Raw genomic sequence first — 20,205 nt, forward strand, 5'->3', positions numbered from 1 at the left:
ACTGCTGGAGTGCTGCGCTCACGCAGATGGCGCAGCAAGCATATGCATGCTTGTTTCCGATGGTTTGCGTTGCAAGTGCAAATCACGTCCGACGCAGCTCGAACAGTGCGCAGCTTGTTGTGTGCGGCGAGTCAGCAGCATGATGTGTCTATGGTTGACCAAACAAAGCCTTAACCAGTCCACGCAAACAGCGACTTTTGTACATGTAAAACAATACTACGTAAAATGAAAACTTCAAGAATTGTTGAATGACACATTTATTGCAAAAGTGGCAAACACGAAAGAAATGGAACTGTTTCGCAAAAATTGCATTGCAAGCGTATTGCAAAAATTGCAATTGGAGCCCATCGCTGGCTAGGGTTCAGTCTTGCAGTCAAGCCAATCACGACGGCGGTGCTGCATGGATACGAAGCGGAGCGAGAAGCATCTTGACGTGTCTATGACCCCACACATTTAACTTCTTTTTTGTATGGCCCGAGCTGGCACACCTTGAGGCGGCGTAGATAAAAGTATGTCACGCGTTGCTGTCCGGCAAGACAGTCCTGACATTGGGACGGCTGGCACGAACTACTCCACTCCGTTTATTACTCGCTCGATATCGGCTCCTAGGGGTTGCCCCCCGCCCGCAATTCGGCGGTTGGGGCTTGGCCATCGGGACCTCATTTCATTTCCTCCCGATTTCGGAAGAAACATCGGCAAAAACTCGCTTGGCGATCGCTTCAGCAGTTCTCGCGCCTGTGCCACAGGCGGCCCGCGCGTTGTAGTCGTCCCAAGAGAGAGAGAGAGAGAGAAAGCAACGCGTAAATTCTGTGTTGTCGGTGGTCGCCACTTTGCTTTTTTTCAATGCCCAACCTCCCCATGAACGGGTCTCGGTTTCCTGCTGCAACGCGAGAATTTGACAATTCAGGTGTGCCAACGTATGTACCCGGTGGAACACGCAACAATGCAGTCGTGTCGACAGGTCTACCGAACAGTCTCCCGCTCGGAATGGGGGTCCTACCCGGCACTACTACCGGCGGTTGTGGCGTCCCCATCCTGCCCAACGTCACTGCTGTCGGGGCTCAAGACAATTGGCGACAGGCAGGCGACGAGATGAAGCGACTCCGGTCGCGGCACGTGATTCTGATCGAGCGGATGCTACGAAACCACCAGCCTCATGACGTCTTGACACAGGTACCCGAGAACTACGACTGGCACTCCAAGACTTTCGCACTGGCGATTAAGATCGAGCGGCTCATGTTCACCACCGCTACGTCGCGCGAGAATTATCTGGATGAGAGCACACTACGCCAGCGGATGCAGCTCCTGTCGCGTCATTTGGTGCGGCTTCGGAAACGCAAGAATGCAGTGGCAGCGTCGACAGGGACTCGTGTGTAGAGTGGAGGGTAGCATACAGGTTTAGACACGACCCTTCCACGTCGATATGCGGTCTGTGTGCTTGACGGCGTCAAAGTAGGCAGCTTAGGCCTGCACGTATTTAAGTAAGGTAGTAGTATAAAATGTGTTGCCAACTTTGCTCGCCAACCTGTTCCCGTGTCCATCAACACAAAGTGCGAGTGTCTCCCAGCTCCAGGCCCAGTGGAAGGGTGCAGCGGGACATTCGCGAGCTCGCGTTGCCGAAACCGGTGGCGGGTTACCATTCCGTAGAGCTGTCATGGGTTTACTGCCGTTTCGCCGTCCAAATCATCGTGTCTGGCTGGCGTTGCATGTAGTCAACAACGATTGTAGATGCCGGTTTCCATGTGCTGGGTGCGTGGCGGCGATACCTTGCTCTCCAGACGCTGGAGCCCAGAGAATCCCTAAGACTCCCACGCGCGCGGGTGGGGATTACGGGCAATGAATCCGCACGTGCTCTGGTCATATCGTGACATTTTACTGCAACTTTTGTAGATTTCGGTGGGTTACTGTCATTTTTGTCAGCTTTCACGTTCAACTTGTTACATGCACGCGGCGAAGCACTCGCAGGGCAAAAAGGTAGAACATGGTGGTAACTTTTACAGGTTTATTGTTCGTTCAGCCCCCGTTGTAATAAAAGCCGAAAATTTGAGAAGCTTGGGTCTCTCATCGTTTGGATAAGATAAGCAAAAATGTAGTGACGCGCTGCTAGCAATCTCGATAAAAATAGTGGAGTGTATTTTGGTTGGTGAGGGCTATTACAGAGAATTTGTTACTCTGATGCTGCTTCGAACGACGTAAAGGTGGTGGATATATCGATCTAGTGAGGGCCGCTTGTTGTCAATATGATCCACGATCCGGCGAATGCATTCACTGGGGTGCGTTGAATTACTTTGATGCGTTAGAACAATGAGGGGTAATTAACTATTGACTGTTTGCAGGCTTCTAGTGCCTCTGGTCGAGCCATGTGGAAGAGGCAAGTTGCCAACCAACAATCGAGGGAGAGCTCGGACAGTGGCGGTGACGCGACATTGGCTCGTATTTCGCTGCCCTCGGGCGAACAGATCCACGACATGTACGTCGTAGTTATCAATCCTTTGGAGATGTTTTAAACTCAATAGTTAGCATCCCGATCGTATGTGCAGAAGCAAGTTGTACCTAAAGCATTGCATCAAGGACGAGCAGCGATCCGCTCATCGTATCAACCAGGAGAAGGCTCGTTCAGCACGCGAAGTTAGATCCACTGGAAGTGATCGACGGCCTCTTGACCCAGAGTACAGTCTTGCTCGGAAACTAACGGATGTCCCGGATGTGATGTACAACACGGATTGTGGATCGAAAAAGGTGCGTCTTCACGGTATGTTTTCACGTCCTGTACTCACTAAAACGTGTTGGTTTAGACACTCCAACGGCATGTTGAAGACGGATCCAATACTTGCCGAGGAGCCTTTAGCTCTACGAAAGACCGGTTTGCTAGTACGGCAGCATATCGCTCGTCCACGTTTGCTAGTGTGGTGAAGGAACCTTACGCAGACCCACAAGCCGTTGGGCCGGGAACTTATCGAGCACCTCGTCGTGCTATCAACGTGAAGAAGAAACAGGTTCCTACTCCAGCGTACGTTAGTAAGGCGGCACGATTCGAAGAAGCGAAAGCTCAAGTCACCGCAGTGCTGGCACTGGTGAGTCCTACAGCTAACTCGCCAAAAGAACGAGATTTCATGTTTGCCAGCAGCCCACGCGGTGCCGGAGGTGGTGGCCACTCTCCACCTGATAAAGTCCGTGGACCCGTTCTCTCAACTACACCTCGTTTTAAATCGGGCGTGTTCCCAGGTAGAATTTGGAGTTTTTTTTTCTTCTTGTTATCTAGGTTTTCATTCTCACGTGAATATTGCACAACCAGAACGGTATGTATCTTCAAGACAACACCGCATTCAGGACGACACACCAGATCGGTTCTACGACGTTAGTCCGTCCTGCAAAGTAAGGTTTATCTACCTCGATGCATCTGAGGGAAGTCTCACTTTCTTCTCTATATACAGTTTTCAATGAGCGCTGCTGTTGCCAGCTCAAGTTTCAAGTGCTCTACCATGCAATCACGCGCGAGTCGACTTTCATCTGTACGTGAAATTTCACTACTTGAAATCGCCAAATTTTTAATGTGGCAATTGCAGGAGGCGGCAATGGTCCACAACACGCCCAATTTCCCGATCTTGACTAGCCCGACAAAGGAAACAGTCGGCCCAGGAGCATACAGTCCCTCGTCCAAGACCAGGCCGCCCGAAGATGTTAATTTCATCATGATGCCGCACCAGGTACGTTGTCGGTCGTTGCAATATATTGCTGCAATCACTAACTTCACAACTGCATCGCAGACGGACCGCTTCGGCCTGCCTTCCCCCAAATCCAGCTTCATCGAGGCTCGCTTCCGTCGCTTCGCAGTGGACCCAGATCCCCCTACGCCACACCGTCCACCTCCCAGATAAAGGAGACCATTACTCTTCTTCAACTGTGAAAATTAAACAAGACAACCCTCTTCGAAAATTACTTGGAAGTATTTTATTATTCGACTTGCTAAAACCTCAAAATATTTTAATTGGTGCAAATCCATCAATAAGATTTTATCCAATCCGAAGTCGTTTATTCGGTGGCGACAATCACAACGCAAGGAGAAACTATGGCGGCCAACAAGCTCTGGAAGACGGCGCCCACCAAGGTGTTCAAGACCATCAAGCCTATTGTGCACTGGGGCTTCGTGCCTCTGGTCGTGTACATCGCGCTCAAGCAGGAGCCTAACCTCACGTACGTCGCTAATTCGTCGTCTAAATAGCAGAAGGATGTAAAACTAACGAGCAGTTCTGCAGTCTAATGCAGATTATCAACCCGTTCGCTGCCCCTGCTGAGCCTCCTCAGATGTAGAATGCTGGACGAGAATGATCGAGTGTAGTGAGGCGCCTCCAGGATTGAAATTCAGCCGCTAGAAACCGCGAGGAGCGACAGGATGAGACTCTTGACCTGATGGGGACAGTTATCCCGGACAATTCGTTGGATAATGTCGACGCGATTCTCAGCAAAGATGAATATAGGTCGGGTAGGGAACGGATGTTGCTTAAAGCAGTCATCGCCACCTTATCTCTTTTTTGTTCTCTTAACTCTCATGTTTCTCTTTTCTTCTCTGGTACTTCTGTTCTTCTCTTCCTGTTGTATCAAGTTTACTGCTAGAATATCCTGAACGTTGCCAATTTAGAAGCAGTTTAGCACTTCCAGATCCGGCACGTGTTGTCCTTTGAGCCTACAGTCACAAGTTCAAAATTTAGTCATGATTTTTTGCCAACTAAGGAACACAGTTTTAAACTCCACAGTACCTGTGATGATAGTGTCGCCTTCGTAGTTGAAGGCGCAACTGAAGATCTCGTCCGTGTGGCCCTCGAGCATCTGCAGACAGTCCCCAGTCTCGACTTCCCAGAGTCGCGCTACCTTGTCGCTACTGGCCGTGAGCACCTTGGAGCCTTGCGGATTAAAACACACCTTGGAGATTTCGGCCTCATGGCCGATCAAGATGGCTTGACACGCACCCGTCATGGTATTGTAGATGCGAGACGTGCCGTCTGCCGACGCGGTCACGAGTTTCGAGCCCGTAGCATTGAAGCTCACGTCCAGAATTTCGTCATTGTGGCCTCGAAGTGTCTGCACGTTCTGTCCGGAAGCAACGTCCCATATCTTGCAGGTGCGGTCGATAGATCCGCTGATACACAACTCTCCCGTGTAGTTGAACTGCGTACTGGAGATCTCGCCGTGATGGCCTGCAAGCGTGTGAATACAGCGGCCACTGCGCACATCCCACACTTTCACTGTGTGATCAAAGGAGCCTGTGATGATACGTTCGCCTTGAGTGTCGAAGTTGAGACTCACGATCTCGGCTGTGTGGCCAAAGAGAGTGTGCAGTTCCTGTCCGGTTTCAACGTCCCAGAGCTTCGCCGTATTATCCATGGAGCCTGTTCCAATGACTGTGCCTTGTGGATTGAAAGCTAGACACACGATCTCTGTCGAGTGGCCTCGAAAAGTGTGGTAAAGTTGACCGGTCTCGGCGCTCCAGAGCTTGCACGTCTTATCGAATGACCCGGTGATGATCTTGTCTCTGTAAGGTGGAATATTTCAGTTAAAAAAAATATATATTGCCTTCGTAGAGAGAAGATATACTAACCCGTAAGGGTTGTTGAAGGCGATGGCGTAGACGACATTCTTGTGACCTTCTAAGGTCAGTAACTCGTCACCTGTCTGGGTATCCCAGACCTTGCAGGTGCGATCATAGCTGCCCGTAATAAACCTGACAAAAAGATTAAAAAATAATATGATACATAACTTTGAGAACTGGGTTTCTTACTTGTCTCCGGACTTGTTGAAGGCGCAGTTGGTTAATGGTAGAATATGCGCGCGTAGAATCTTGAATAGATAGAAATCATTACTGTCGTTCACCTCGAGCTTTTCGATCAGCTCTGCAGAACACAATTAGCGTATGTAGCCATTTAAAACAGCTAGTACAGTATCTCCTCTAACTCACTGTAAATGAGACGGCGAAGCTGTGGCTTGCGGGACTCAGAGATGAGCGGCTCTTCGAAGACAATCTGGTTCACCAGCACCTCGATATCGGACCTGATCATTGGAACGTCGTTTGCATCAGCCTACAACTGCGTTTTATTCAATAAGTGTTTTAAACGTACTCGGCTGTGAGATGCAGTAAATCGATCTCTTTCATCTCGCGTGTGCCGTCACGAAGTTCATACTCGAGAATGATTCCAGGCGGGTAGTAACGCAACAGGAATCGTTTAAGCTTCATGGTGACGACTGGTGTGTTTGGTTAGTGGTCGATAATAGCCAAGGATCTGTTCGCGATCCTATTGCAGTGGCGACCCTTGAACTCGTGGTGTTTCCTACATTAGATCGGGTCAAATGGCTACAGCTCTTATCGACTTTTTGGTGTGCTTCTTCTTGCAAAGATCTGTATTATAATGCAGTGACCCATGCCACCAGGTTTGATTGTACAGCGCCTGGATTCACTTCCTATACAATCATACATACATGTATTACTAGTGCACTTCATCCAACAAAGCAGAGTTTTTATTACTATGCTTCTGTTAGAATTATCCTTTGATGATAATCCATGGTTCTCGTCGCGCTGACAATGCTAATGAACATTGATAATGGCGACTACTTTGTTTATCAAAATTTCGGGTGGTTGCAACCGCAGGTTACTTTACATGTTACTACGTAAGCTTATCTTACTTGCATTACTGCTATCAAAACGCGGAACTAGCAGCGAATCCATCGCCAATCTGAATGCAGAAGCGTATCCTCGAACTCGTTCAACGTTGAAACCTGGTTGTGATTGGCACCGTAGACTTCATGATGGACTGGTGTCTCAATACAGACTAAATCCATTCCCTGCATAGTAGAAACACAGAGTTAATTCAGTGAGCATACGTATCGCAGCAAGAAATAGCTTACCTGCATTATTGATTGTTCCTGTACGATTGCGCACATCCGTTCGCTCCTCTGAATCTGGCTTGCCAGAATACTTTTCAGAGTGCGGTTCGTTTCCTCAGACTGAAGTCTAGCATGATAATGATCTTCGGCCAGCTCTTCCCACACCGACTTCGTCTTTGTTTTGATCCCATCGGCAGTGGGTTTTTGCTGAGGAAGGAGGCAACACCGACGTTTGGGTGCGGTTTGTAGTTGATGCACGTGCTCCTCCAGTTCTAGCACTCGCCGACGAAGAAAGAGGATTTCTGCCTTTCTGCCTTGCTGCAGCCTAGTAGATGAACTGAGATTGCGTCTTTTCCTCTTCTTTTTCTTGTGTGCTTTGTGCACCCCGACGTCGGTTGGCGAGGCATCGAGCAGTACGTCTCCAGTGTCAGAGTCGATCGAGTCATTGACGTCGCACGAGTCGATGAAAGCGAAAACCTCTCCAAGCGTCATGAACTGGTCCTTGTCATTAAGCAAGAAACTCATAGTCGTCGTTTGCAGAACCCTGCGAAATGTTGAATGGAGCACCTTTAATGATGCTCTTCGTCGATCTTGATTAAATTATTTAATACAACCAAGGTGACTAATCACGATGGAAACCATGCGTATACACTATTCTAAGGGATTTGCTTTCAAGTTGAACACGTTGCGCGTTTCACGCAAAGTCGAATGACGGCCTGCTTTGGGTTGCTTGCAGGACCTGTAATACTGGATTTCGTATGAGTTGGATACGGCTACCAATCTGAAACAAGGAAACGTAACGCACAATAAAAACAGGGATCGCTGTCCTCGCTCGACCTATGGAGAAGTTCTACCCTATTGAAGTCATTTGAAATGTGGCCCGTAATACCGGATACGTCCTTCACGGATAGAAATACCGGAAGAATGTGGACGCTAAGTGTGTTTCCGGTACATGTATCAGTTTGCGCTCGCTTTTTTAGAATGGACACGGCTAGGGTTTGCAAGGGGTAGGTGAAAGCGTGTGCATTTGGAAAGGCCTTTTTGGGCTCTGTGTTTCAGGACACCTCGAAGGACTGCGAAACTTAAGCCTACAGCCAAGATAGACCGAGGCTTTCATTTTCCAACGTGGGCAATCACAAATTCATACCTTTAGTTGGGAATTCACCGTGTTCATTTCCCTGGGGCACTTCGTAGTTTTCAGGATTGGATTAGAGAGGCCGTGACATCCATCTCGGTCGGGTTGTAAGCGCCGTCGACTATGCGCGTGTTCGGCCACTTCTCAAGTCTGCTGTGGTAAAATCCATTTTGACGTGAGGGTGTCCTACCTAATAAGTTTCGCAGTGCGTTGGTCTGTTGAAGCGCCAAGGCCAAGATGCTTATCGCCAGGCTCTTGGACCATAGGACTCCTGATTACGAGTTGAAACTGTTGTTTACTTATCTCGGATTACTGTACATGATTAGTTGCAGGGTTAAGTAAACGGGCGTGACACTGTCTTGAACTCGTTAGGCGTGGCGTTTGAGGAACCTTAGACTTGTTGTTGGATACTCAGAATCAAAATATCCTTTATTATGATAACTTGCCGCAGCAAGTCCTTGAACAGGACTGCAAATGAGTGACAACGATCACACCTGATGCTTCTTCAGTCGTAGCAGATAGCCGTCAGCTTTGGTAGTGAACGGTTCAGCATCCGTAGGCCATATCTAGTCTAAGGTAGCTGTTATACTATCCGTTCCAACAACTGTCAATAGTTGCAACAGTTTCCAAGACTGGGCGACCAAGAATCAGCCTCAATTTTTCTTATAACGGAGCAGCTATCGAGTATTGGATTGAACTGCGTAGCCGCAAGTAGCAAAGAGGAGAGCCTAGACAAGTATATTGTTATTTTTGACAAGTATATGGACTGCCCGCATTAAGGGGATCATTTGCGTTTTGCTGCTAGTACTTCGAAGTAGTACTGATCATGATTTACATTTCCAACTGTCTTCTAATATCACCTTTGTCCGCTTTTACGTTTTTTCGGGGGGTTGAGCTGATTTTCAAAATGAATTTGATGGCAAGACAATGGCATTTTATGTTAGGTTGGTCGTGGTCGCGAAGTTACAACGCTTCCAAAACTCTTGCGTTCGCCACAAACATGGCCTTAATGATCTTGGAGGCATTATCACCTCCGAACTTCCTGGTTTGTCTCTTCTCGAGAACTGAATGCCGCATATTCAGCGTGGTTTTACCCTGAGTATGAAGAGTGCTACGTGAACCAACAACTGAGTCACGAGTTGCACACTAGGCATGTTTCTCCACTTCTCTTCCGACTTGCACAATGCTGCTATGGGACTACAGAACGTGTATCAACTTAGGCACTTTACCCATTGAAAGTTGGTGCCTCGCTATCGATTGCTGCTTGGTTGTAACAGAACACATAATTTTAAATTGGGGCTGCAACGTTTCACCACTACGGGAGCAACACCTCAAAAGAGTTGCTGGAGACAATAGAAAATACTATACATCTTCCCAGATACAAAAAAAAAAAAAAAATGCTACGAAAACATAAAAGAAAACAACGTGTTTGATAATGCCAACTAGCGGAAGGTTATCTATCAATCCAGATAACCTACACATGCGAGGCATCAGACCTCCAGTTATGCAAACATGTTCACCCTTATACAAGTTCGGGTCTCTCATGCTTTCCACTTATGCGCCAGCGTAACCGAAGAGTGTAAGGCTGGCCACCATAATGAACATGCCTGCGAACGTGCCCACAGCGACAATATGCGTCTTGTCCTTCGCGAACTTGTACGACGTGGGGATCAACTCCTTGACACAGATGCACACCATGATGCCACACACGATTCCAAACAGGACTCCCTCCGAGACCGGGTCCATGCCGTCACCGATCGCCAGCCACGCGATGAGTCCACCAATGGGCTCGGCTACAGCAGAGATCGCACACCACATGATTCCACGCCAGCGAGAACCGGTGGCAAAGTAGATAGGTGCTGCAACTGCGATACCTTCAGGAATGTTGTGGAGACCGATACCAACAGCAAGTGAGAATCCAACCGAGGAGTTCTGGATTGCACCGACGTAGGTGGCGATTCCCTCGGGCAGGTTGTGGATACCGATGGCAAGAGCACTGAGCACACCCATGCGCTGGAGAGCCTTCTTGGCCTGCTCGTCCATCTTGATGTAGTAACCCGTAGGCTCGGGCGTCTGAACTTGCGCTTCAAGGCATGGCGTCGAGGTTTTGGCGCTCTTCTTTTCGCTCTCGAATTGGTCCATTGACTCGCGGACGTCTCCCAGGTTCTCGATCTCAGTGATCTCGTGTTCGGGTGACAACTTGTGCACTACGACGTCGATGATGTAGATGAGAGCGATACCGACTGCGAAACACGCCGTGGCCGCAAGCCAGCCATGACCCGTAGCCGTCTCCTCCGTCATGTCTTCGGTATAAAGACCTTCCTTCAGCAGGTTCACCGACTCACTGAAGATCTCGACCAACGAGATGAACATCATCACACCGGACGAGACACTGAGAGCTACGGCCAAGCTCAGTGGGTTGGCTAGGTACACGAGGCGCTTGCTGAAGATGACCATTCCACCCAGAATCGTGGCGGCACCAGCTGCGATATTCAACGCGAAGGCGACGGCAACGGCATGACCCGTTTGAATCATAGTTTTCGGGTTGATGGGACTAGTTGGAGGCAATTTTAAAAATGATAAAATCGGGAGACTTCGCAGTGGGAGTCTCCGATTATGGGACGGGTTTCCATTCAAACGAGGCTTATCCGGCACAGGACTACAGCTGAGAGGGGCCGACGACATGCGGGCACAAATGATCCAACAAAACTGGCGAAATGGCAGCAGGGAAGATATGCAGTGGACATGAATGGCGGAGCAGTGTCCACTTGTTCACCCACAATGGGTCAGGTTGAAGCTGAACGAATAATCTTCAGGCTCAAAGATTACTCTGTTCTCGTAAAGATTGGTTTTCCGACTAAGCAACATGATCTCAAGCATTTGTACTGGAGCAAGGCCACAGATAACGAGAATTTCCCCCGCTTTGGCAAATCGGGTGAATACTCACCAAAGCCGTTGCCGACCAGGAATGAGATCGCCAGACGCCCAAACAGAAAAGTCTATTTGATGGCCAACTCAGCCAGTTCGTACATCCGAATCGGACGATCCGATGTACTACATCGCTGCATCATGGCACAGTACGAACCGGCTTGTGAGACAGCCTTCCTCAGATAGGACGCCTATTAGAACCTGGTCGCGAACCGAATATGTATAAGGACACGCGTATCTGCAGACGACAATGATACCACTGCAATCAGTGTTGAGTCACGATGCACAAACGATTGCTGAGAGGACAAATCCGCTGCTCCAGCAATTGCAGCTGAAACATACAATGCACTGCAGGTATGGAATAGTTGTGCTTGTACTCTACTAACAAACAAACAAAAAGTAATACATGTAGTAATACACCCTGAAGTGTTGGTTCCGGTAATTTCTAAAAGCGCTGGATGCAGGAAATGGACGTACGAAAACAGCTCATGAAATCATGTACAGATACTTCTCCATTTACCAGGATGCCACAAGTGTAAAAAGTGTTCGCTTACATTACGAGAAGGATCGTGTCGGGACTTCAGTATGTGGAATTTTATAAAGACAGTACGAATAAGTGGGTCATCATATAAACTCGAACCAGTGCCAAGCAGCGGGGATCGATTCCTGCAACAACCTGCAGCTGTTTGACTTTAAAAATGCTATTCTTTTTAAAAATCCAAAACTTGATTTACTTGGGGTCTGAAAGAGATACCCCCCCCCCCTTTCAGATTTATTCTTTAGAACTGAGAAAGTATATTCTGGACGTCACAGGCTCACTGCAGCACAATGGAGTCCATTCTGTACGTTCACGCGAAGATAGCTAACGCTACTATTATATAACAAATCGGCCTGTGCAAAGAACACTCTGGCCGGGTCCACACTCTCGAGGCGTGGCGCTTTGATCCAATAGGAATGAATTACTATTATCCATCCGGATCGTCAGATGCAGACATACTTCACAAGTACATGCTTACACTGTATGTACACATATCACTTGGTTGTCAGTCTGTCAATCCTGACTACATATATTAAATTCATTGGCTATCATGCATGAAGGAAGCATGCAAACCCACACAAAACTAACTTTGAAGACAATTTTAATGGCCTTGAAAGTTAATTCCCTTGATTAATGAATCGCTGCTGGAAGTGATGATAGGCAATCGACATATCCAAGGACGAGTGGCTCAAGGTGCAGACTAGTAGCAGCACACTGCATTCTCAACATGCAAGTTGCTCTGAAATCATTAGATGCCACCGACAAGTACTTGGTGAATCATCTATCATCGGAGACTTCCACAAGGACAGCCGCGATTTGCGATCAGGAGATCGCAAGTCAAGCAAATCTGACTAGAGTTTTCGCTAGGAGGGTCTTACTCAGAAACTCGTAAGGCCGCCCTGCTGAGTGAGCATGTCCAACCGAAGGATGTTGCCTTCTGTAGTTCCTATTCACTAGCGGTAGTTGGGCCTGCCTCATTCATCTCACAACTCTTTCGGCCTCTTCGAGCTCATGTGGCACTCGACTCTCCTCCTCGTCCTCTTCTCCTGTGTCTGCGCGGCGCAAAGCCCTTCAAACTCTTCGAATTCGTTGCTCACCACCTCTTCCAGCGGCAGCGTCGACGATGTCTACAACGTGTGCCCCGTTGTCGTCGAGTTTACTGAGGAACAAGAAAATCTCTCGGATGATGAACTCAAAGCCAACGCCGCTGACGCAGCCATGTCTGCGTATCTACTTAGCCATCCCAACAACACACTGTGGGACTACTTCAAGATCGAGAGACGCCAGAAGAAGGCGATGAACAAGAACCTGCCACTAAAGGAGCGGGTCAAGAAAGCCATCAAGGGTTTCGTTGACTACACGGCCGACACTCTTATCGCCATGGCACAGACTCTCGCTGACGCGATCGAGTGGATCATTAACACTCTTCGGGACCCTCTTGTCGGAGTCAAGCAAATCACCAGCTTCTTCAAAGAATTTGGCAAGAACATCAAGTCTCTGTGGGGACTTATGAAGGAAGACCCGAAGGAGACGGCCGAGAACATGGCAGGTGGCTTGCTACTCCACATCTCGCACCACCCATCAGAGTTCACAGCTGAGACTGTGCTTATGATCAGTGGTGGCTTCGCAGTGATCGGTGGTCTAATGGCTGGAGTTGAAGCTGTCTTCGGTACGATGAGCAACGTCATATCCAACGTCCTGCTGTCTGTACTCATGTTCATCCATGCCATCGATGATCCGATCTACATCGTCACTCCCCTCGTCACGTCCATTGTTGACACGGCTGGAAAGCTAACCGCTAACAACACCGCGGACAGTACAGTGCTTACGATCGACGCGATTGAGCCCTTGGAGACGTGTCAAATTCCGGAAGAATTCCGCCCGGTTTTCTCCTCGCGCGACTTGTGTTTGAGTAACCCCAAGCAAGTTCGACAGCTGATCTTCGGTACACACAAGCGCGCTGCCCAGATGACTCAGCAAGAGCGTATTGCTGCATACAACCGCTTTCATGATTTTGTGTGCTGCTACCTGGAAGACCAGGAGTTCGAGGTGAATGCTCCTAAGATGGACGAAACAGCTTTTGAAGCTGAGCTGGTGTCTACTCCTGTGAAGATGCAAAACTGTACTCAGCTTATGGGTAACTATAGTGCCGACACGGTGTGGAAATCTTCTACTACTGGAAGCTCCGAGGTGGCCCTCGATGATGACAACGAAATTGACACGACTGAGGCGAATGCCGGCAAGACAGGGCTTCGCAAAGAATAGATCACACCGATCAGTTTCGCTAAAAGCAGTACTACGGTATCATCTCCATGTTTCGTCAGCCAAAGTTGTACGCCCCATATATTGCTGTAATGCGGCAGTTAAAAAAGAGATTCTATGATTTGAAAAATTGTTTTCATTGATTTCCGGTTTTTTTCAGACAGAAAAACAAATCATGGCCTAAGTAGGATTTGTGCAGTGTACAACTGTAGTATTACTGTAGTCGATTCTTTGCTGTGACTGCAGTCGGTAGGATATGTTGTCGAATGACAATGGGGTGTCAACGGCATTTCCGAACGCAGAACATCTTTTTCCTGGTAGTATGCAAAGAAACAAGCAATTTGACCCATCAATTATGAAAGCCATTTATAAAAGGTAAAAGGTTGTATCCTAACGCACCTGGTAGGATGTTTGTATCTGCACGACCTCACGCAGTGTATCGTTCAGTTGCACGTGGGTGGCCATGATCGCTTTTGATGCGCGATTTGTTTCTTCAGATTGCAGTCTTGCCTGGTAATTTATCCCGGCCAGCGTAAACCAATACGCCGTGTTCTCCTTTGCCCTCTGACATATGGGGGATGTGCGCATCTGCGCTCCTTGGGCCTTTAGCTGCTCGAGATACCCCTCCAGTTCTTGGACGTGCCGCCGCAAATACAGGAACTCAGCTTTCTTCCGCAGTTGTAGCCGCGTTGACGAGCATAGATTAGATCTCTGTCTTTTCTTCTTCCTGGTTGCAGTCGATTGTCGCTTACGGTCTCCATCACGAATTGTCAGCCGAGGAGAATGGGCTCAATAGAAACGATATGTTCGAGGTCGAAGGAGTCGATAAACTCCAGGGTTTCTTCCAACGTTGCCACACTGCTGTTGTCGTCAATTAACCAACACATTGGTTGATTTTTTCTTTCTTGTCGAGAGATGTTCAATTCCACAGTGGCCCGTTTGAGCCGCCAAAAGCTCACGTCACAAGGAACGGAACTCTGTAACGCGTTGAACATCAGTGGCAATGTATTGATAATCCCTCGAGTTTCTGCATAATCACGATTATGCAACTTCAAAATAACATAATCAAACGCAACATTTGTATCTGTACATTATCTCCAGGTCAGTCATGAGAAGTGGTGGATTGACAGCAAGTCCACACTAACTATATAGTATAACCCTGCCCAATAGTGGGCCATCATACAACCTTAAAGCAGGAGAGTATTTTGATATCTGCGCATGTACTGTTCTAGTGTTAGCGATAGGTACGACCCTCTCCATTTTCGTTAAATCGAAATGTCTTTTTTACCGGTATCATGTGAAATGCTCTATGCCCTTGTGAGGGTTTTTATATGACTGCTGTGAAGGGTTAAGCAAACATCGTTGCAAAATCTAGTTAGGCTGGTGTTATTTGATTAGATACGCCAGTTTCAGAAAATTGCTAAGCGTACGTAAACACTGCTAGCCATCGATACTTCATGCAGAATTCAAGCATTCTACATGTTAATAAATCAGATATTATTTATAACGTACTCTACTACTTGATTACAGGTACTGAAGTACTAGCTAGTATTTTTTAAATGGGGTACAGATTCTCCAACTTTCGATATCCAAAACTGAAGCGTCTAATTCGAGGTATACAACTAAAAAGGACAGTCGAGGTAGGATGCGTGTGCTGACCATCACTTACTCACTAAAACGGTTCAGTCCAACAGATCGGTTTTGAGGGAGTATTAAGCAGCCGTAGTATCAAAAGTGGTAGCGGAATCTGTATGTTAACTAGAGAATATTTATTGGGAAAATGCGAGACTTTCTTTAATATTGAATTCATGGAGGATAATAGTGGTATTCAATTCTCACTGTACACTATTTGGATATATTGCTTTAAATTAATTTACCAGAGCATACTACAGTAGCTGGACCTTGGGGCTTCCGGTCCGAAGGCCGCTTTTCTTGTTGCAAGGCACCAAGCTTCTTCAGGTCGCGCATTTCGGCTCCTCTTCCTGTCCGTTGCTGTTTTGTTGGCAATCGTTCTTTCTCAGTAATGGTAGCGGACTTTGTCGCTTGGTGCCGCGTCCCGTTAGAGTCTGTCTGCTGTGGTTTAAGAAATGAGGGTTGAAGCAATTGTACCTGGCTTTGGTCGACGTCGTAGTGGACGCAGCAATTCCTCGATCTGGGCGAAGAACTCACGCTTCTGCTGCGCGGAGAGTAGCTCCATGGCCTCACCACCAAGAGTTTGATAAGTGGAAATGGATTAGCTGAAGTGGCCATGCTAAGAGACTGTAAGATACCTGAAGTACATTATGGAATGACATACGCAATACAACTCGAATGACATACTACAATACAATATCATTATTGCTTTTATTTTGAGTAGTGCTTCGTAGAAGTGCCTAAATATCCGAAGGGGATTAATTCAAGATTACTGACGCGTGAACCACACCCACGCAATATGTAGCCGGCTGACGTGTGCGACTGGAGCTAGGGGAATTCATCGAGGTCGGCCAGTCTTACGATCGTGAATTGGCTAGCTGTTGTTAGCTAGGGCTCGTTCGCCGTTAGGAAGCTCACTCGCGATTTTTCAGCGTCCCAGCAACAAGTTGACCCACCGCACCTCACCCAGATTCACGCAACTTCAATGGCGTGCCATCGTGGAGCTAGGTGAAGTCGCGCGGCATTTAATAAACATGCTCGGTTTGCCCCACAACGCCAATTTCATTGTTCTCGGATTTCAGATATTGCAATAGAAAACGGTTCCGAAAAGCAGATTTTTAAAACTCAGACTTGGAGGTCATCCATAATTGGTGTACCTGGATGGTGGGTTGAGATTCGCAGCTCGAATGTCAAAAACGTTAAGTTTGATTGGTTGGGGCTTAGTCGGTTTGAAGATCTTTGTTGCGGGAACCTCTAGTACAAGCACATGGGATGGAAAAGATGATGAGGATCATCCAACAAGGTGAGGCGAACACCGCTGGAGAAGCAGAACGACCAAGTGCAGTACAAGCAGCTGGAAGATGTAGACAACAATTACAAGCGGTTGCAGTTGAAGGCAAGGTTGAAGTTGTACATGTTGCATGCGAACGAGTAGAAGTTACCGAGTACTAGACCAGGGAGACACCTAGAGTGCAAGAACGATAGGAACACAGAAGTACGAAGATAGCTAAACTCAATCAGATCTCAAGTTACCTGTTCAAGAACAACCTGTTCCAGAACAAAAGTGCTGATTGATAACTGCGAAGGCATCTTGCCCGAGTTCTTCAGTAACAACTACTCTGCCTAGTGCTACCATACACATAGTGTGACGACGCTAATGCGACAATCTTCCACACCAGCAACACATAATTCATCAAGCAAGTGATATCCGACTGACTGCAGTCGCGCAAGTCCAAACAAGGCAAGAAAAATAATTCTTGGGATTTTTTTTTTTTTTTTTTTTTTTGGGGGGGGGGGGGGGAGGTTAGATTAAGAGCTACGACATGTATGAATGAGTGGTCGATATATCAACGCGAGCGCGTCCAATGCATCTGTTGACGTTGCCGTGACAGCCGGGTCTCAGCGTGAGCTCGGTGGTGGTGGCAATCTACCATCCCCAGCCGCCCCATCCACCGCAGCCTCCCCACGGCCCTTCTCATCCGAATCCGCCGCCCCACTATTCCTTATTCTTCTTGTCGTCGGTGTTGACGTCAGCAGTCTCCTTGCCAGCAGTTGCACCCAACGCTGTTGGGTGCTGCAGGTTCCAGTACGGCGAGAGCAGCGAATTTCATGAAGATCGACCGACTTGCTGACTTGATGCGATGTAGAACGTAAGTTGTGTAGTTAGATTAGGAATGCAGTCGGGATGGTTGGTATCTCGGAGAAGCACCGATACGAAAAATCTGGGTTTTCAAAATCGTTTTCTCTGATCGAGTTGTTTCGTAAATTTTTGCTAAACCTGATGGTCTAGAAAACGTGACTGGCCAAGCATTTAGTTATTTCGACAATTCGACATGTCCAGCGAAAGGTTGTCACGAGGGCTCGTTCCTGTACGAAGACCGTGTCTTCGAGATTCCCGAGCAGCTGAAGCAATGGTGTTAGGAGTCCATTATCCCAATCATGCAACGCGCTGTATACCTTCATCCCACTCGAAACACTGTCGGCCTGGAGTAGTTATCTTCTCCCGAGACACCTTCAGCGAAAAATAACACCTTGGTGCTGATATATATATATAAAGCTTGGCGATTGTGCACCTCCTTAGATATCATCCAAAACCTTTCTTTACAAAACCTTTCTGTATTATTAAACTGCGAAACGTTATGGTGTTGGGATCCAATAAACGAAGATTGGGGTTATTATAATATTTTTAGAATTCCAACACAGAATTGACTCAAACGCCGGTAGGACTGGGTTTCACAGAGGATCAGCCATATCGCCTATTTTAATACTTTTCGCATGCTACTATAAGCATAAAGTCTGCTGCAAATACGATTAACCTTAGTACAGAAATACTTGCCATATTCTTGACGAGCCTAACCTTTTCTTTCCTCCTACAGAAAGTCGATATCAATGAGTATTCGCCTTTTCACAGAGTAAGATCTACAGCTTGTAGCCTACAAGTTGTAGGTTTGTTAGTTGCATCAATTCCAGTGTTGCCGTCATCACAACGCCTCGGTGTATACGGCATCGTCCTCCTATAACGATTCAAACAAGTCAATCAGCCCGTCGATTTAAGGTACATATAAAAACCGAACGCACCTGGAACGAGACTTGCATCTGTATGATCCCACGCAGCGACTCACTCACTTGCGCCTGGGTGGCCATGATCGCTTTCAGACCTCGGTTCGTTTCTTCTGATTGAAGTCGTGCTTGATAGCTTAAGCTGGCTAGTTCCATCCAAGACGCCCTTCCATCCTTCACGCATTCTGACTTCATGCGGGGGATATCCTGAAGACACTGGGTCCTCAGTTGCTCGATATATTCCTCCATTTCTTGGATGTGGCGCCGCAGATACAGCAGCTCAGCCTTCTTCCGTTGTTGTAGCCGTGTTGATGAACTTAGGTTGGAACTCTTCCGCTTCTTCATCTTCTTGGTTGCTGTGTGGCTCCGAGCGTTGTCTTCCTCAGAAACTTCCAGATGAGGGGAATCACTGTTATCACTTGTAATAGCGTCTTCGAGGTCGAAGGAATCTATGATGGCAAGAGCTTCTTCCAGTGTTGCCTCACTGTCGCGGTCTTCTATAAACAAGCTAATTTTTACTAGAGCTTCTAACTTGTGTGGAACAGCTCGATTCCAGACTGAGGGCAAAACGTTCAGACGTTATCGTACTTATTAAAATATATTCAGAAGTTACGTCAGACAGCACGTTGGACACTTGCATACGTCCCTGCCGAAATGCATAATCTGTCATCGTAATCAGAAGGAATGCATAATCTGAATTCGGCTCTATTACCATAAATAACAGTGTCCGACCGCGCCCAACTCTCATCAATCCTGTAAAGGCTTTTTTTCTGGGGGAAATGACCACATCGTGTTAATTTTTATATTTAAATGCCGAACCGCTGCTTTAATGACTCGACCGGTGTACAGTAATAATTTTTAGTATTCTGGTGGTGAACAAGTAAGTATGCAAGTATGTTTTGTCTAAACCAGTGTGTGCAAAGCAATAGATTATCATGGCAACCAGAATCCTGCGACTACAACCGATTTCTAACGGTCTATTCTTTTAGGGTCGTTTAGTCAAATCGAAACTATTTTAATGGTTGATTGTGTGTGCTGCACTCTCAGACGTAGGAAACGAGATACTGCGTCAAATTGTTCCTATTGCCATCTTGTTATAATACCACTTATGAGCCGTAAATATCTTGATACATACATACGCTACCTACTTTGACGAAGTTTCAAGGTTGAAGCCGTAGGCTGAGGCGTTTATAGGCGTGACCCTGCAGTTGCCTTTACATCAAGATGCATGCCTTGAGCTGGACAAACGGCTGCCTCTTGTCTCACAAAATGCGGGTTCCCAAGGACAAAGGGGAGGGTGAAGATGCTGTGGAGCCGGCTTTGCAGATAAACCGCTAGGTTGATTCTTACTTTGGGTAGCTACTGCTTCAACAAAATATTGCAATTTTCGTAACTGACGCGATCGGTGAAACCAAGATAGATTGACAAATTTCATAATCCAGTACACTAGTACTGGATTATGGAAATTCCTCTGTTGTTTCGGCTAATGGGCAGAGTACTTCGAAGCTATCATTCGCAACTTGAGAACCAATACTAAGTACAGTTCAAAAAAAAAGAAACATGACTTTTTTTCTTCAAAGATGGTACATAGCATTACAGTACAAACAGAGGAAGCGGGAAATGACTAAATCAGTGTAATTTCGTTTAGTTAATGCTGAATCAGTGTGTGGCGACTACAGTATTAGAATACCTTTGTCTTTTTACAAATCATCATGTGGTTCTAAAAATGAAATCGTCACACAGTTGAATTACCCATTCCCATTTTCTTTTTAAG

General features: G+C 47.1%; 11 protein-coding genes across 12 annotated transcripts; 5 read left to right on the forward strand and 6 right to left on the reverse strand.

Annotated features, from left to right (window-relative positions):
• Positions 1 to 506: 506 nt before the first annotated feature.
• Positions 507 to 2,058, forward strand: PPTG_18221 (hypothetical protein). The gene has a single exon (XM_008916180.1). It carries the CDS (start codon positions 844 to 846, stop codon positions 1,375 to 1,377), a length of 534 nt encoding a protein of 177 aa, XP_008914428.1. The 5' UTR covers positions 507 to 843; the 3' UTR covers positions 1,378 to 2,058.
• A 73-nt stretch (positions 2,059 to 2,131) lies between these two features.
• On the forward strand, positions 2,132 to 3,923 carry PPTG_18222. 2 transcript variants are annotated; one of them, XM_008916182.1, is made up of 8 exons: positions 2,132 to 2,273; positions 2,337 to 2,470; positions 2,541 to 2,739; positions 2,796 to 3,225; positions 3,296 to 3,375; positions 3,435 to 3,512; positions 3,567 to 3,707; positions 3,768 to 3,923. In XM_008916182.1, exons 1-8 carry the CDS (start codon positions 2,241 to 2,243, stop codon positions 3,876 to 3,878), a joined length of 1,206 nt encoding a protein of 401 aa, XP_008914430.1. In that variant the 5' UTR covers positions 2,132 to 2,240; the 3' UTR covers positions 3,879 to 3,923. The 2 variants fall into 2 exon arrangements, with proteins under 2 accessions (XP_008914430.1, XP_008914429.1); XM_008916181.1 differs by having other exon boundaries at positions 3,435 to 3,707.
• Positions 3,904 to 4,572, forward strand: PPTG_18223 (hypothetical protein). The gene is made up of 2 exons (XM_008916183.1): positions 3,904 to 4,194; positions 4,257 to 4,572. Exons 1-2 carry the CDS (start codon positions 4,070 to 4,072, stop codon positions 4,309 to 4,311), a joined length of 180 nt encoding a protein of 59 aa, XP_008914431.1. The 5' UTR covers positions 3,904 to 4,069; the 3' UTR covers positions 4,312 to 4,572.
• PPTG_18224 (hypothetical protein) lies at positions 4,480 to 6,229 on the reverse strand (the record flags this gene model as incomplete). The annotated part of the gene is made up of 6 exons (XM_008916184.1): positions 4,480 to 4,684; positions 4,758 to 5,530; positions 5,597 to 5,719; positions 5,777 to 5,888; positions 5,954 to 6,045; positions 6,114 to 6,229. 6 exons carry the CDS (start codon positions 6,227 to 6,229, stop codon positions 4,647 to 4,649), a joined length of 1,254 nt encoding a protein of 417 aa, XP_008914432.1. The 3' UTR covers positions 4,480 to 4,646.
• Positions 6,230 to 6,702: 473 nt separating this feature from the next.
• Positions 6,703 to 7,401, reverse strand: PPTG_18225 (hypothetical protein; the record flags this gene model as incomplete). The annotated part of the gene is made up of 2 exons (XM_008916185.1): positions 6,703 to 6,834; positions 6,898 to 7,401. The coding sequence occupies 2 exons, from the start codon at positions 7,399 to 7,401 to the stop codon at positions 6,703 to 6,705; spliced, it is 636 nt and encodes a 211-aa protein (XP_008914433.1).
• Positions 7,402 to 8,974: 1,573 nt separating this feature from the next.
• On the reverse strand, positions 8,975 to 9,088 carry PPTG_24295 (hypothetical protein; the record flags this gene model as incomplete). Its single annotated transcript, XM_008916186.1, has 1 exon — positions 8,975 to 9,088. The coding sequence occupies one exon, from the start codon at positions 9,086 to 9,088 to the stop codon at positions 8,975 to 8,977; it is 114 nt and encodes a 37-aa protein (XP_008914434.1).
• Positions 9,089 to 9,432: 344 nt separating this feature from the next.
• Positions 9,433 to 10,616, reverse strand: PPTG_18226 (hypothetical protein). Its single transcript, XM_008916187.1, has one exon. The coding sequence runs from the start codon at positions 10,544 to 10,546 to the stop codon at positions 9,566 to 9,568; it is 981 nt and encodes a 326-aa protein (XP_008914435.1). The 5' UTR covers positions 10,547 to 10,616; the 3' UTR covers positions 9,433 to 9,565.
• Positions 10,617 to 11,017: 401 nt separating this feature from the next.
• Positions 11,018 to 11,125, forward strand: PPTG_24296 (hypothetical protein; the record flags this gene model as incomplete). The annotated part of the gene is made up of 1 exon (XM_008916188.1): positions 11,018 to 11,125. One exon carries the CDS (start codon positions 11,018 to 11,020, stop codon positions 11,123 to 11,125), a length of 108 nt encoding a protein of 35 aa, XP_008914436.1.
• A 1,363-nt stretch (positions 11,126 to 12,488) lies between these two features.
• Positions 12,489 to 13,742, forward strand: PPTG_18227 (hypothetical protein; the record flags this gene model as incomplete). The annotated part of the gene is made up of 1 exon (XM_008916189.1): positions 12,489 to 13,742. One exon carries the CDS (start codon positions 12,489 to 12,491, stop codon positions 13,740 to 13,742), a length of 1,254 nt encoding a protein of 417 aa, XP_008914437.1.
• Positions 13,743 to 13,871: 129 nt separating this feature from the next.
• PPTG_18228 (hypothetical protein) lies at positions 13,872 to 14,564 on the reverse strand. The gene is made up of 2 exons (XM_008916190.1): positions 14,139 to 14,564; positions 13,872 to 14,053 (listed from the first exon to the last, which is right to left on the reverse strand). Exons 1-2 carry the CDS (start codon positions 14,325 to 14,327, stop codon positions 13,913 to 13,915), a joined length of 330 nt encoding a protein of 109 aa, XP_008914438.1. The 5' UTR covers positions 14,328 to 14,564; the 3' UTR covers positions 13,872 to 13,912.
• A 3,605-nt stretch (positions 14,565 to 18,169) lies between these two features.
• Positions 18,170 to 18,983, reverse strand: PPTG_18229 (hypothetical protein). The gene is made up of 2 exons (XM_008916191.1): positions 18,450 to 18,983; positions 18,170 to 18,385 (listed from the first exon to the last, which is right to left on the reverse strand). The coding sequence occupies exons 1-2, from the start codon at positions 18,774 to 18,776 to the stop codon at positions 18,353 to 18,355; spliced, it is 360 nt and encodes a 119-aa protein (XP_008914439.1). The 5' UTR covers positions 18,777 to 18,983; the 3' UTR covers positions 18,170 to 18,352.
• Positions 18,984 to 20,205: the final 1,222 nt, after the last annotated feature.

Source organism: Phytophthora parasitica, assembly GCF_000247585.1.
Source record: "Phytophthora parasitica INRA-310 unplaced genomic scaffold supercont2.80, whole genome shotgun sequence".
NCBI classification, from domain to species: domain Eukaryota; phylum Oomycota; class Peronosporomycetes; order Peronosporales; family Peronosporaceae; genus Phytophthora; species Phytophthora nicotianae.

What these genes read in the sequence shown, in the direction of transcription:
- PPTG_18221 (XM_008916180.1), top strand. Translation starts at nt 844, where the DNA reads ATGCCCAACCTCCCCATGAACGGGTCTCGGTTTCCTGCTGCAACGCGA.
- PPTG_18222 (XM_008916181.1), top strand. Translation starts at nt 2,241, where the DNA reads ATGATCCACGATCCGGCGAATGCATTCACTGGG. An exon ending in GGCGAACAGATCCACGACAT is followed by an intron (nt 2,471 to 2,540) that starts GTACGTCGTAGT and finishes TCGTATGTGCAG; the next exon opens with AAGCAAGTTGTACCTAAAGC. An exon ending in TCATCATGATGCCGCACCAG is followed by an intron (nt 3,708 to 3,767) that starts GTACGTTGTCGG and finishes ACTGCATCGCAG; the next exon opens with ACGGACCGCTTCGGCCTGCC.
- PPTG_18223 (XM_008916183.1), top strand. Translation starts at nt 4,070, where the DNA reads ATGGCGGCCAACAAGCTCTGGAAGACGGCGCCCACCAAGGTGTTCAAG. An exon ending in AAGCAGGAGCCTAACCTCAC is followed by an intron (nt 4,195 to 4,256) that starts GTACGTCGCTAA and finishes GCAGTTCTGCAG; the next exon opens with TCTAATGCAGATTATCAACC.
- PPTG_18226 (XM_008916187.1), bottom strand. Translation starts at nt 10,546, where the DNA reads ATGATTCAAACGGGTCATGCCGTTGCCGTCGCCTTCGCGTTGAATATC.
- PPTG_18228 (XM_008916190.1), bottom strand. Translation starts at nt 14,327, where the DNA reads ATGCGCACATCCCCCATATGTCAGAGGGCAAAGGAGAACACGGCGTAT. An exon ending in AGATACAAACATCCTACCAG is followed by an intron (nt 14,054 to 14,138) that starts GTGCGTTAGGAT and finishes GCATACTACCAG; the next exon opens with GAAAAAGATGTTCTGCGTTC.
- PPTG_18229 (XM_008916191.1), bottom strand. Translation starts at nt 18,776, where the DNA reads ATGAAGAAGCGGAAGAGTTCCAACCTAAGTTCATCAACACGGCTACAA. An exon ending in AGATGCAAGTCTCGTTCCAG is followed by an intron (nt 18,386 to 18,449) that starts GTGCGTTCGGTT and finishes GAATCGTTATAG; the next exon opens with GAGGACGATGCCGTATACAC.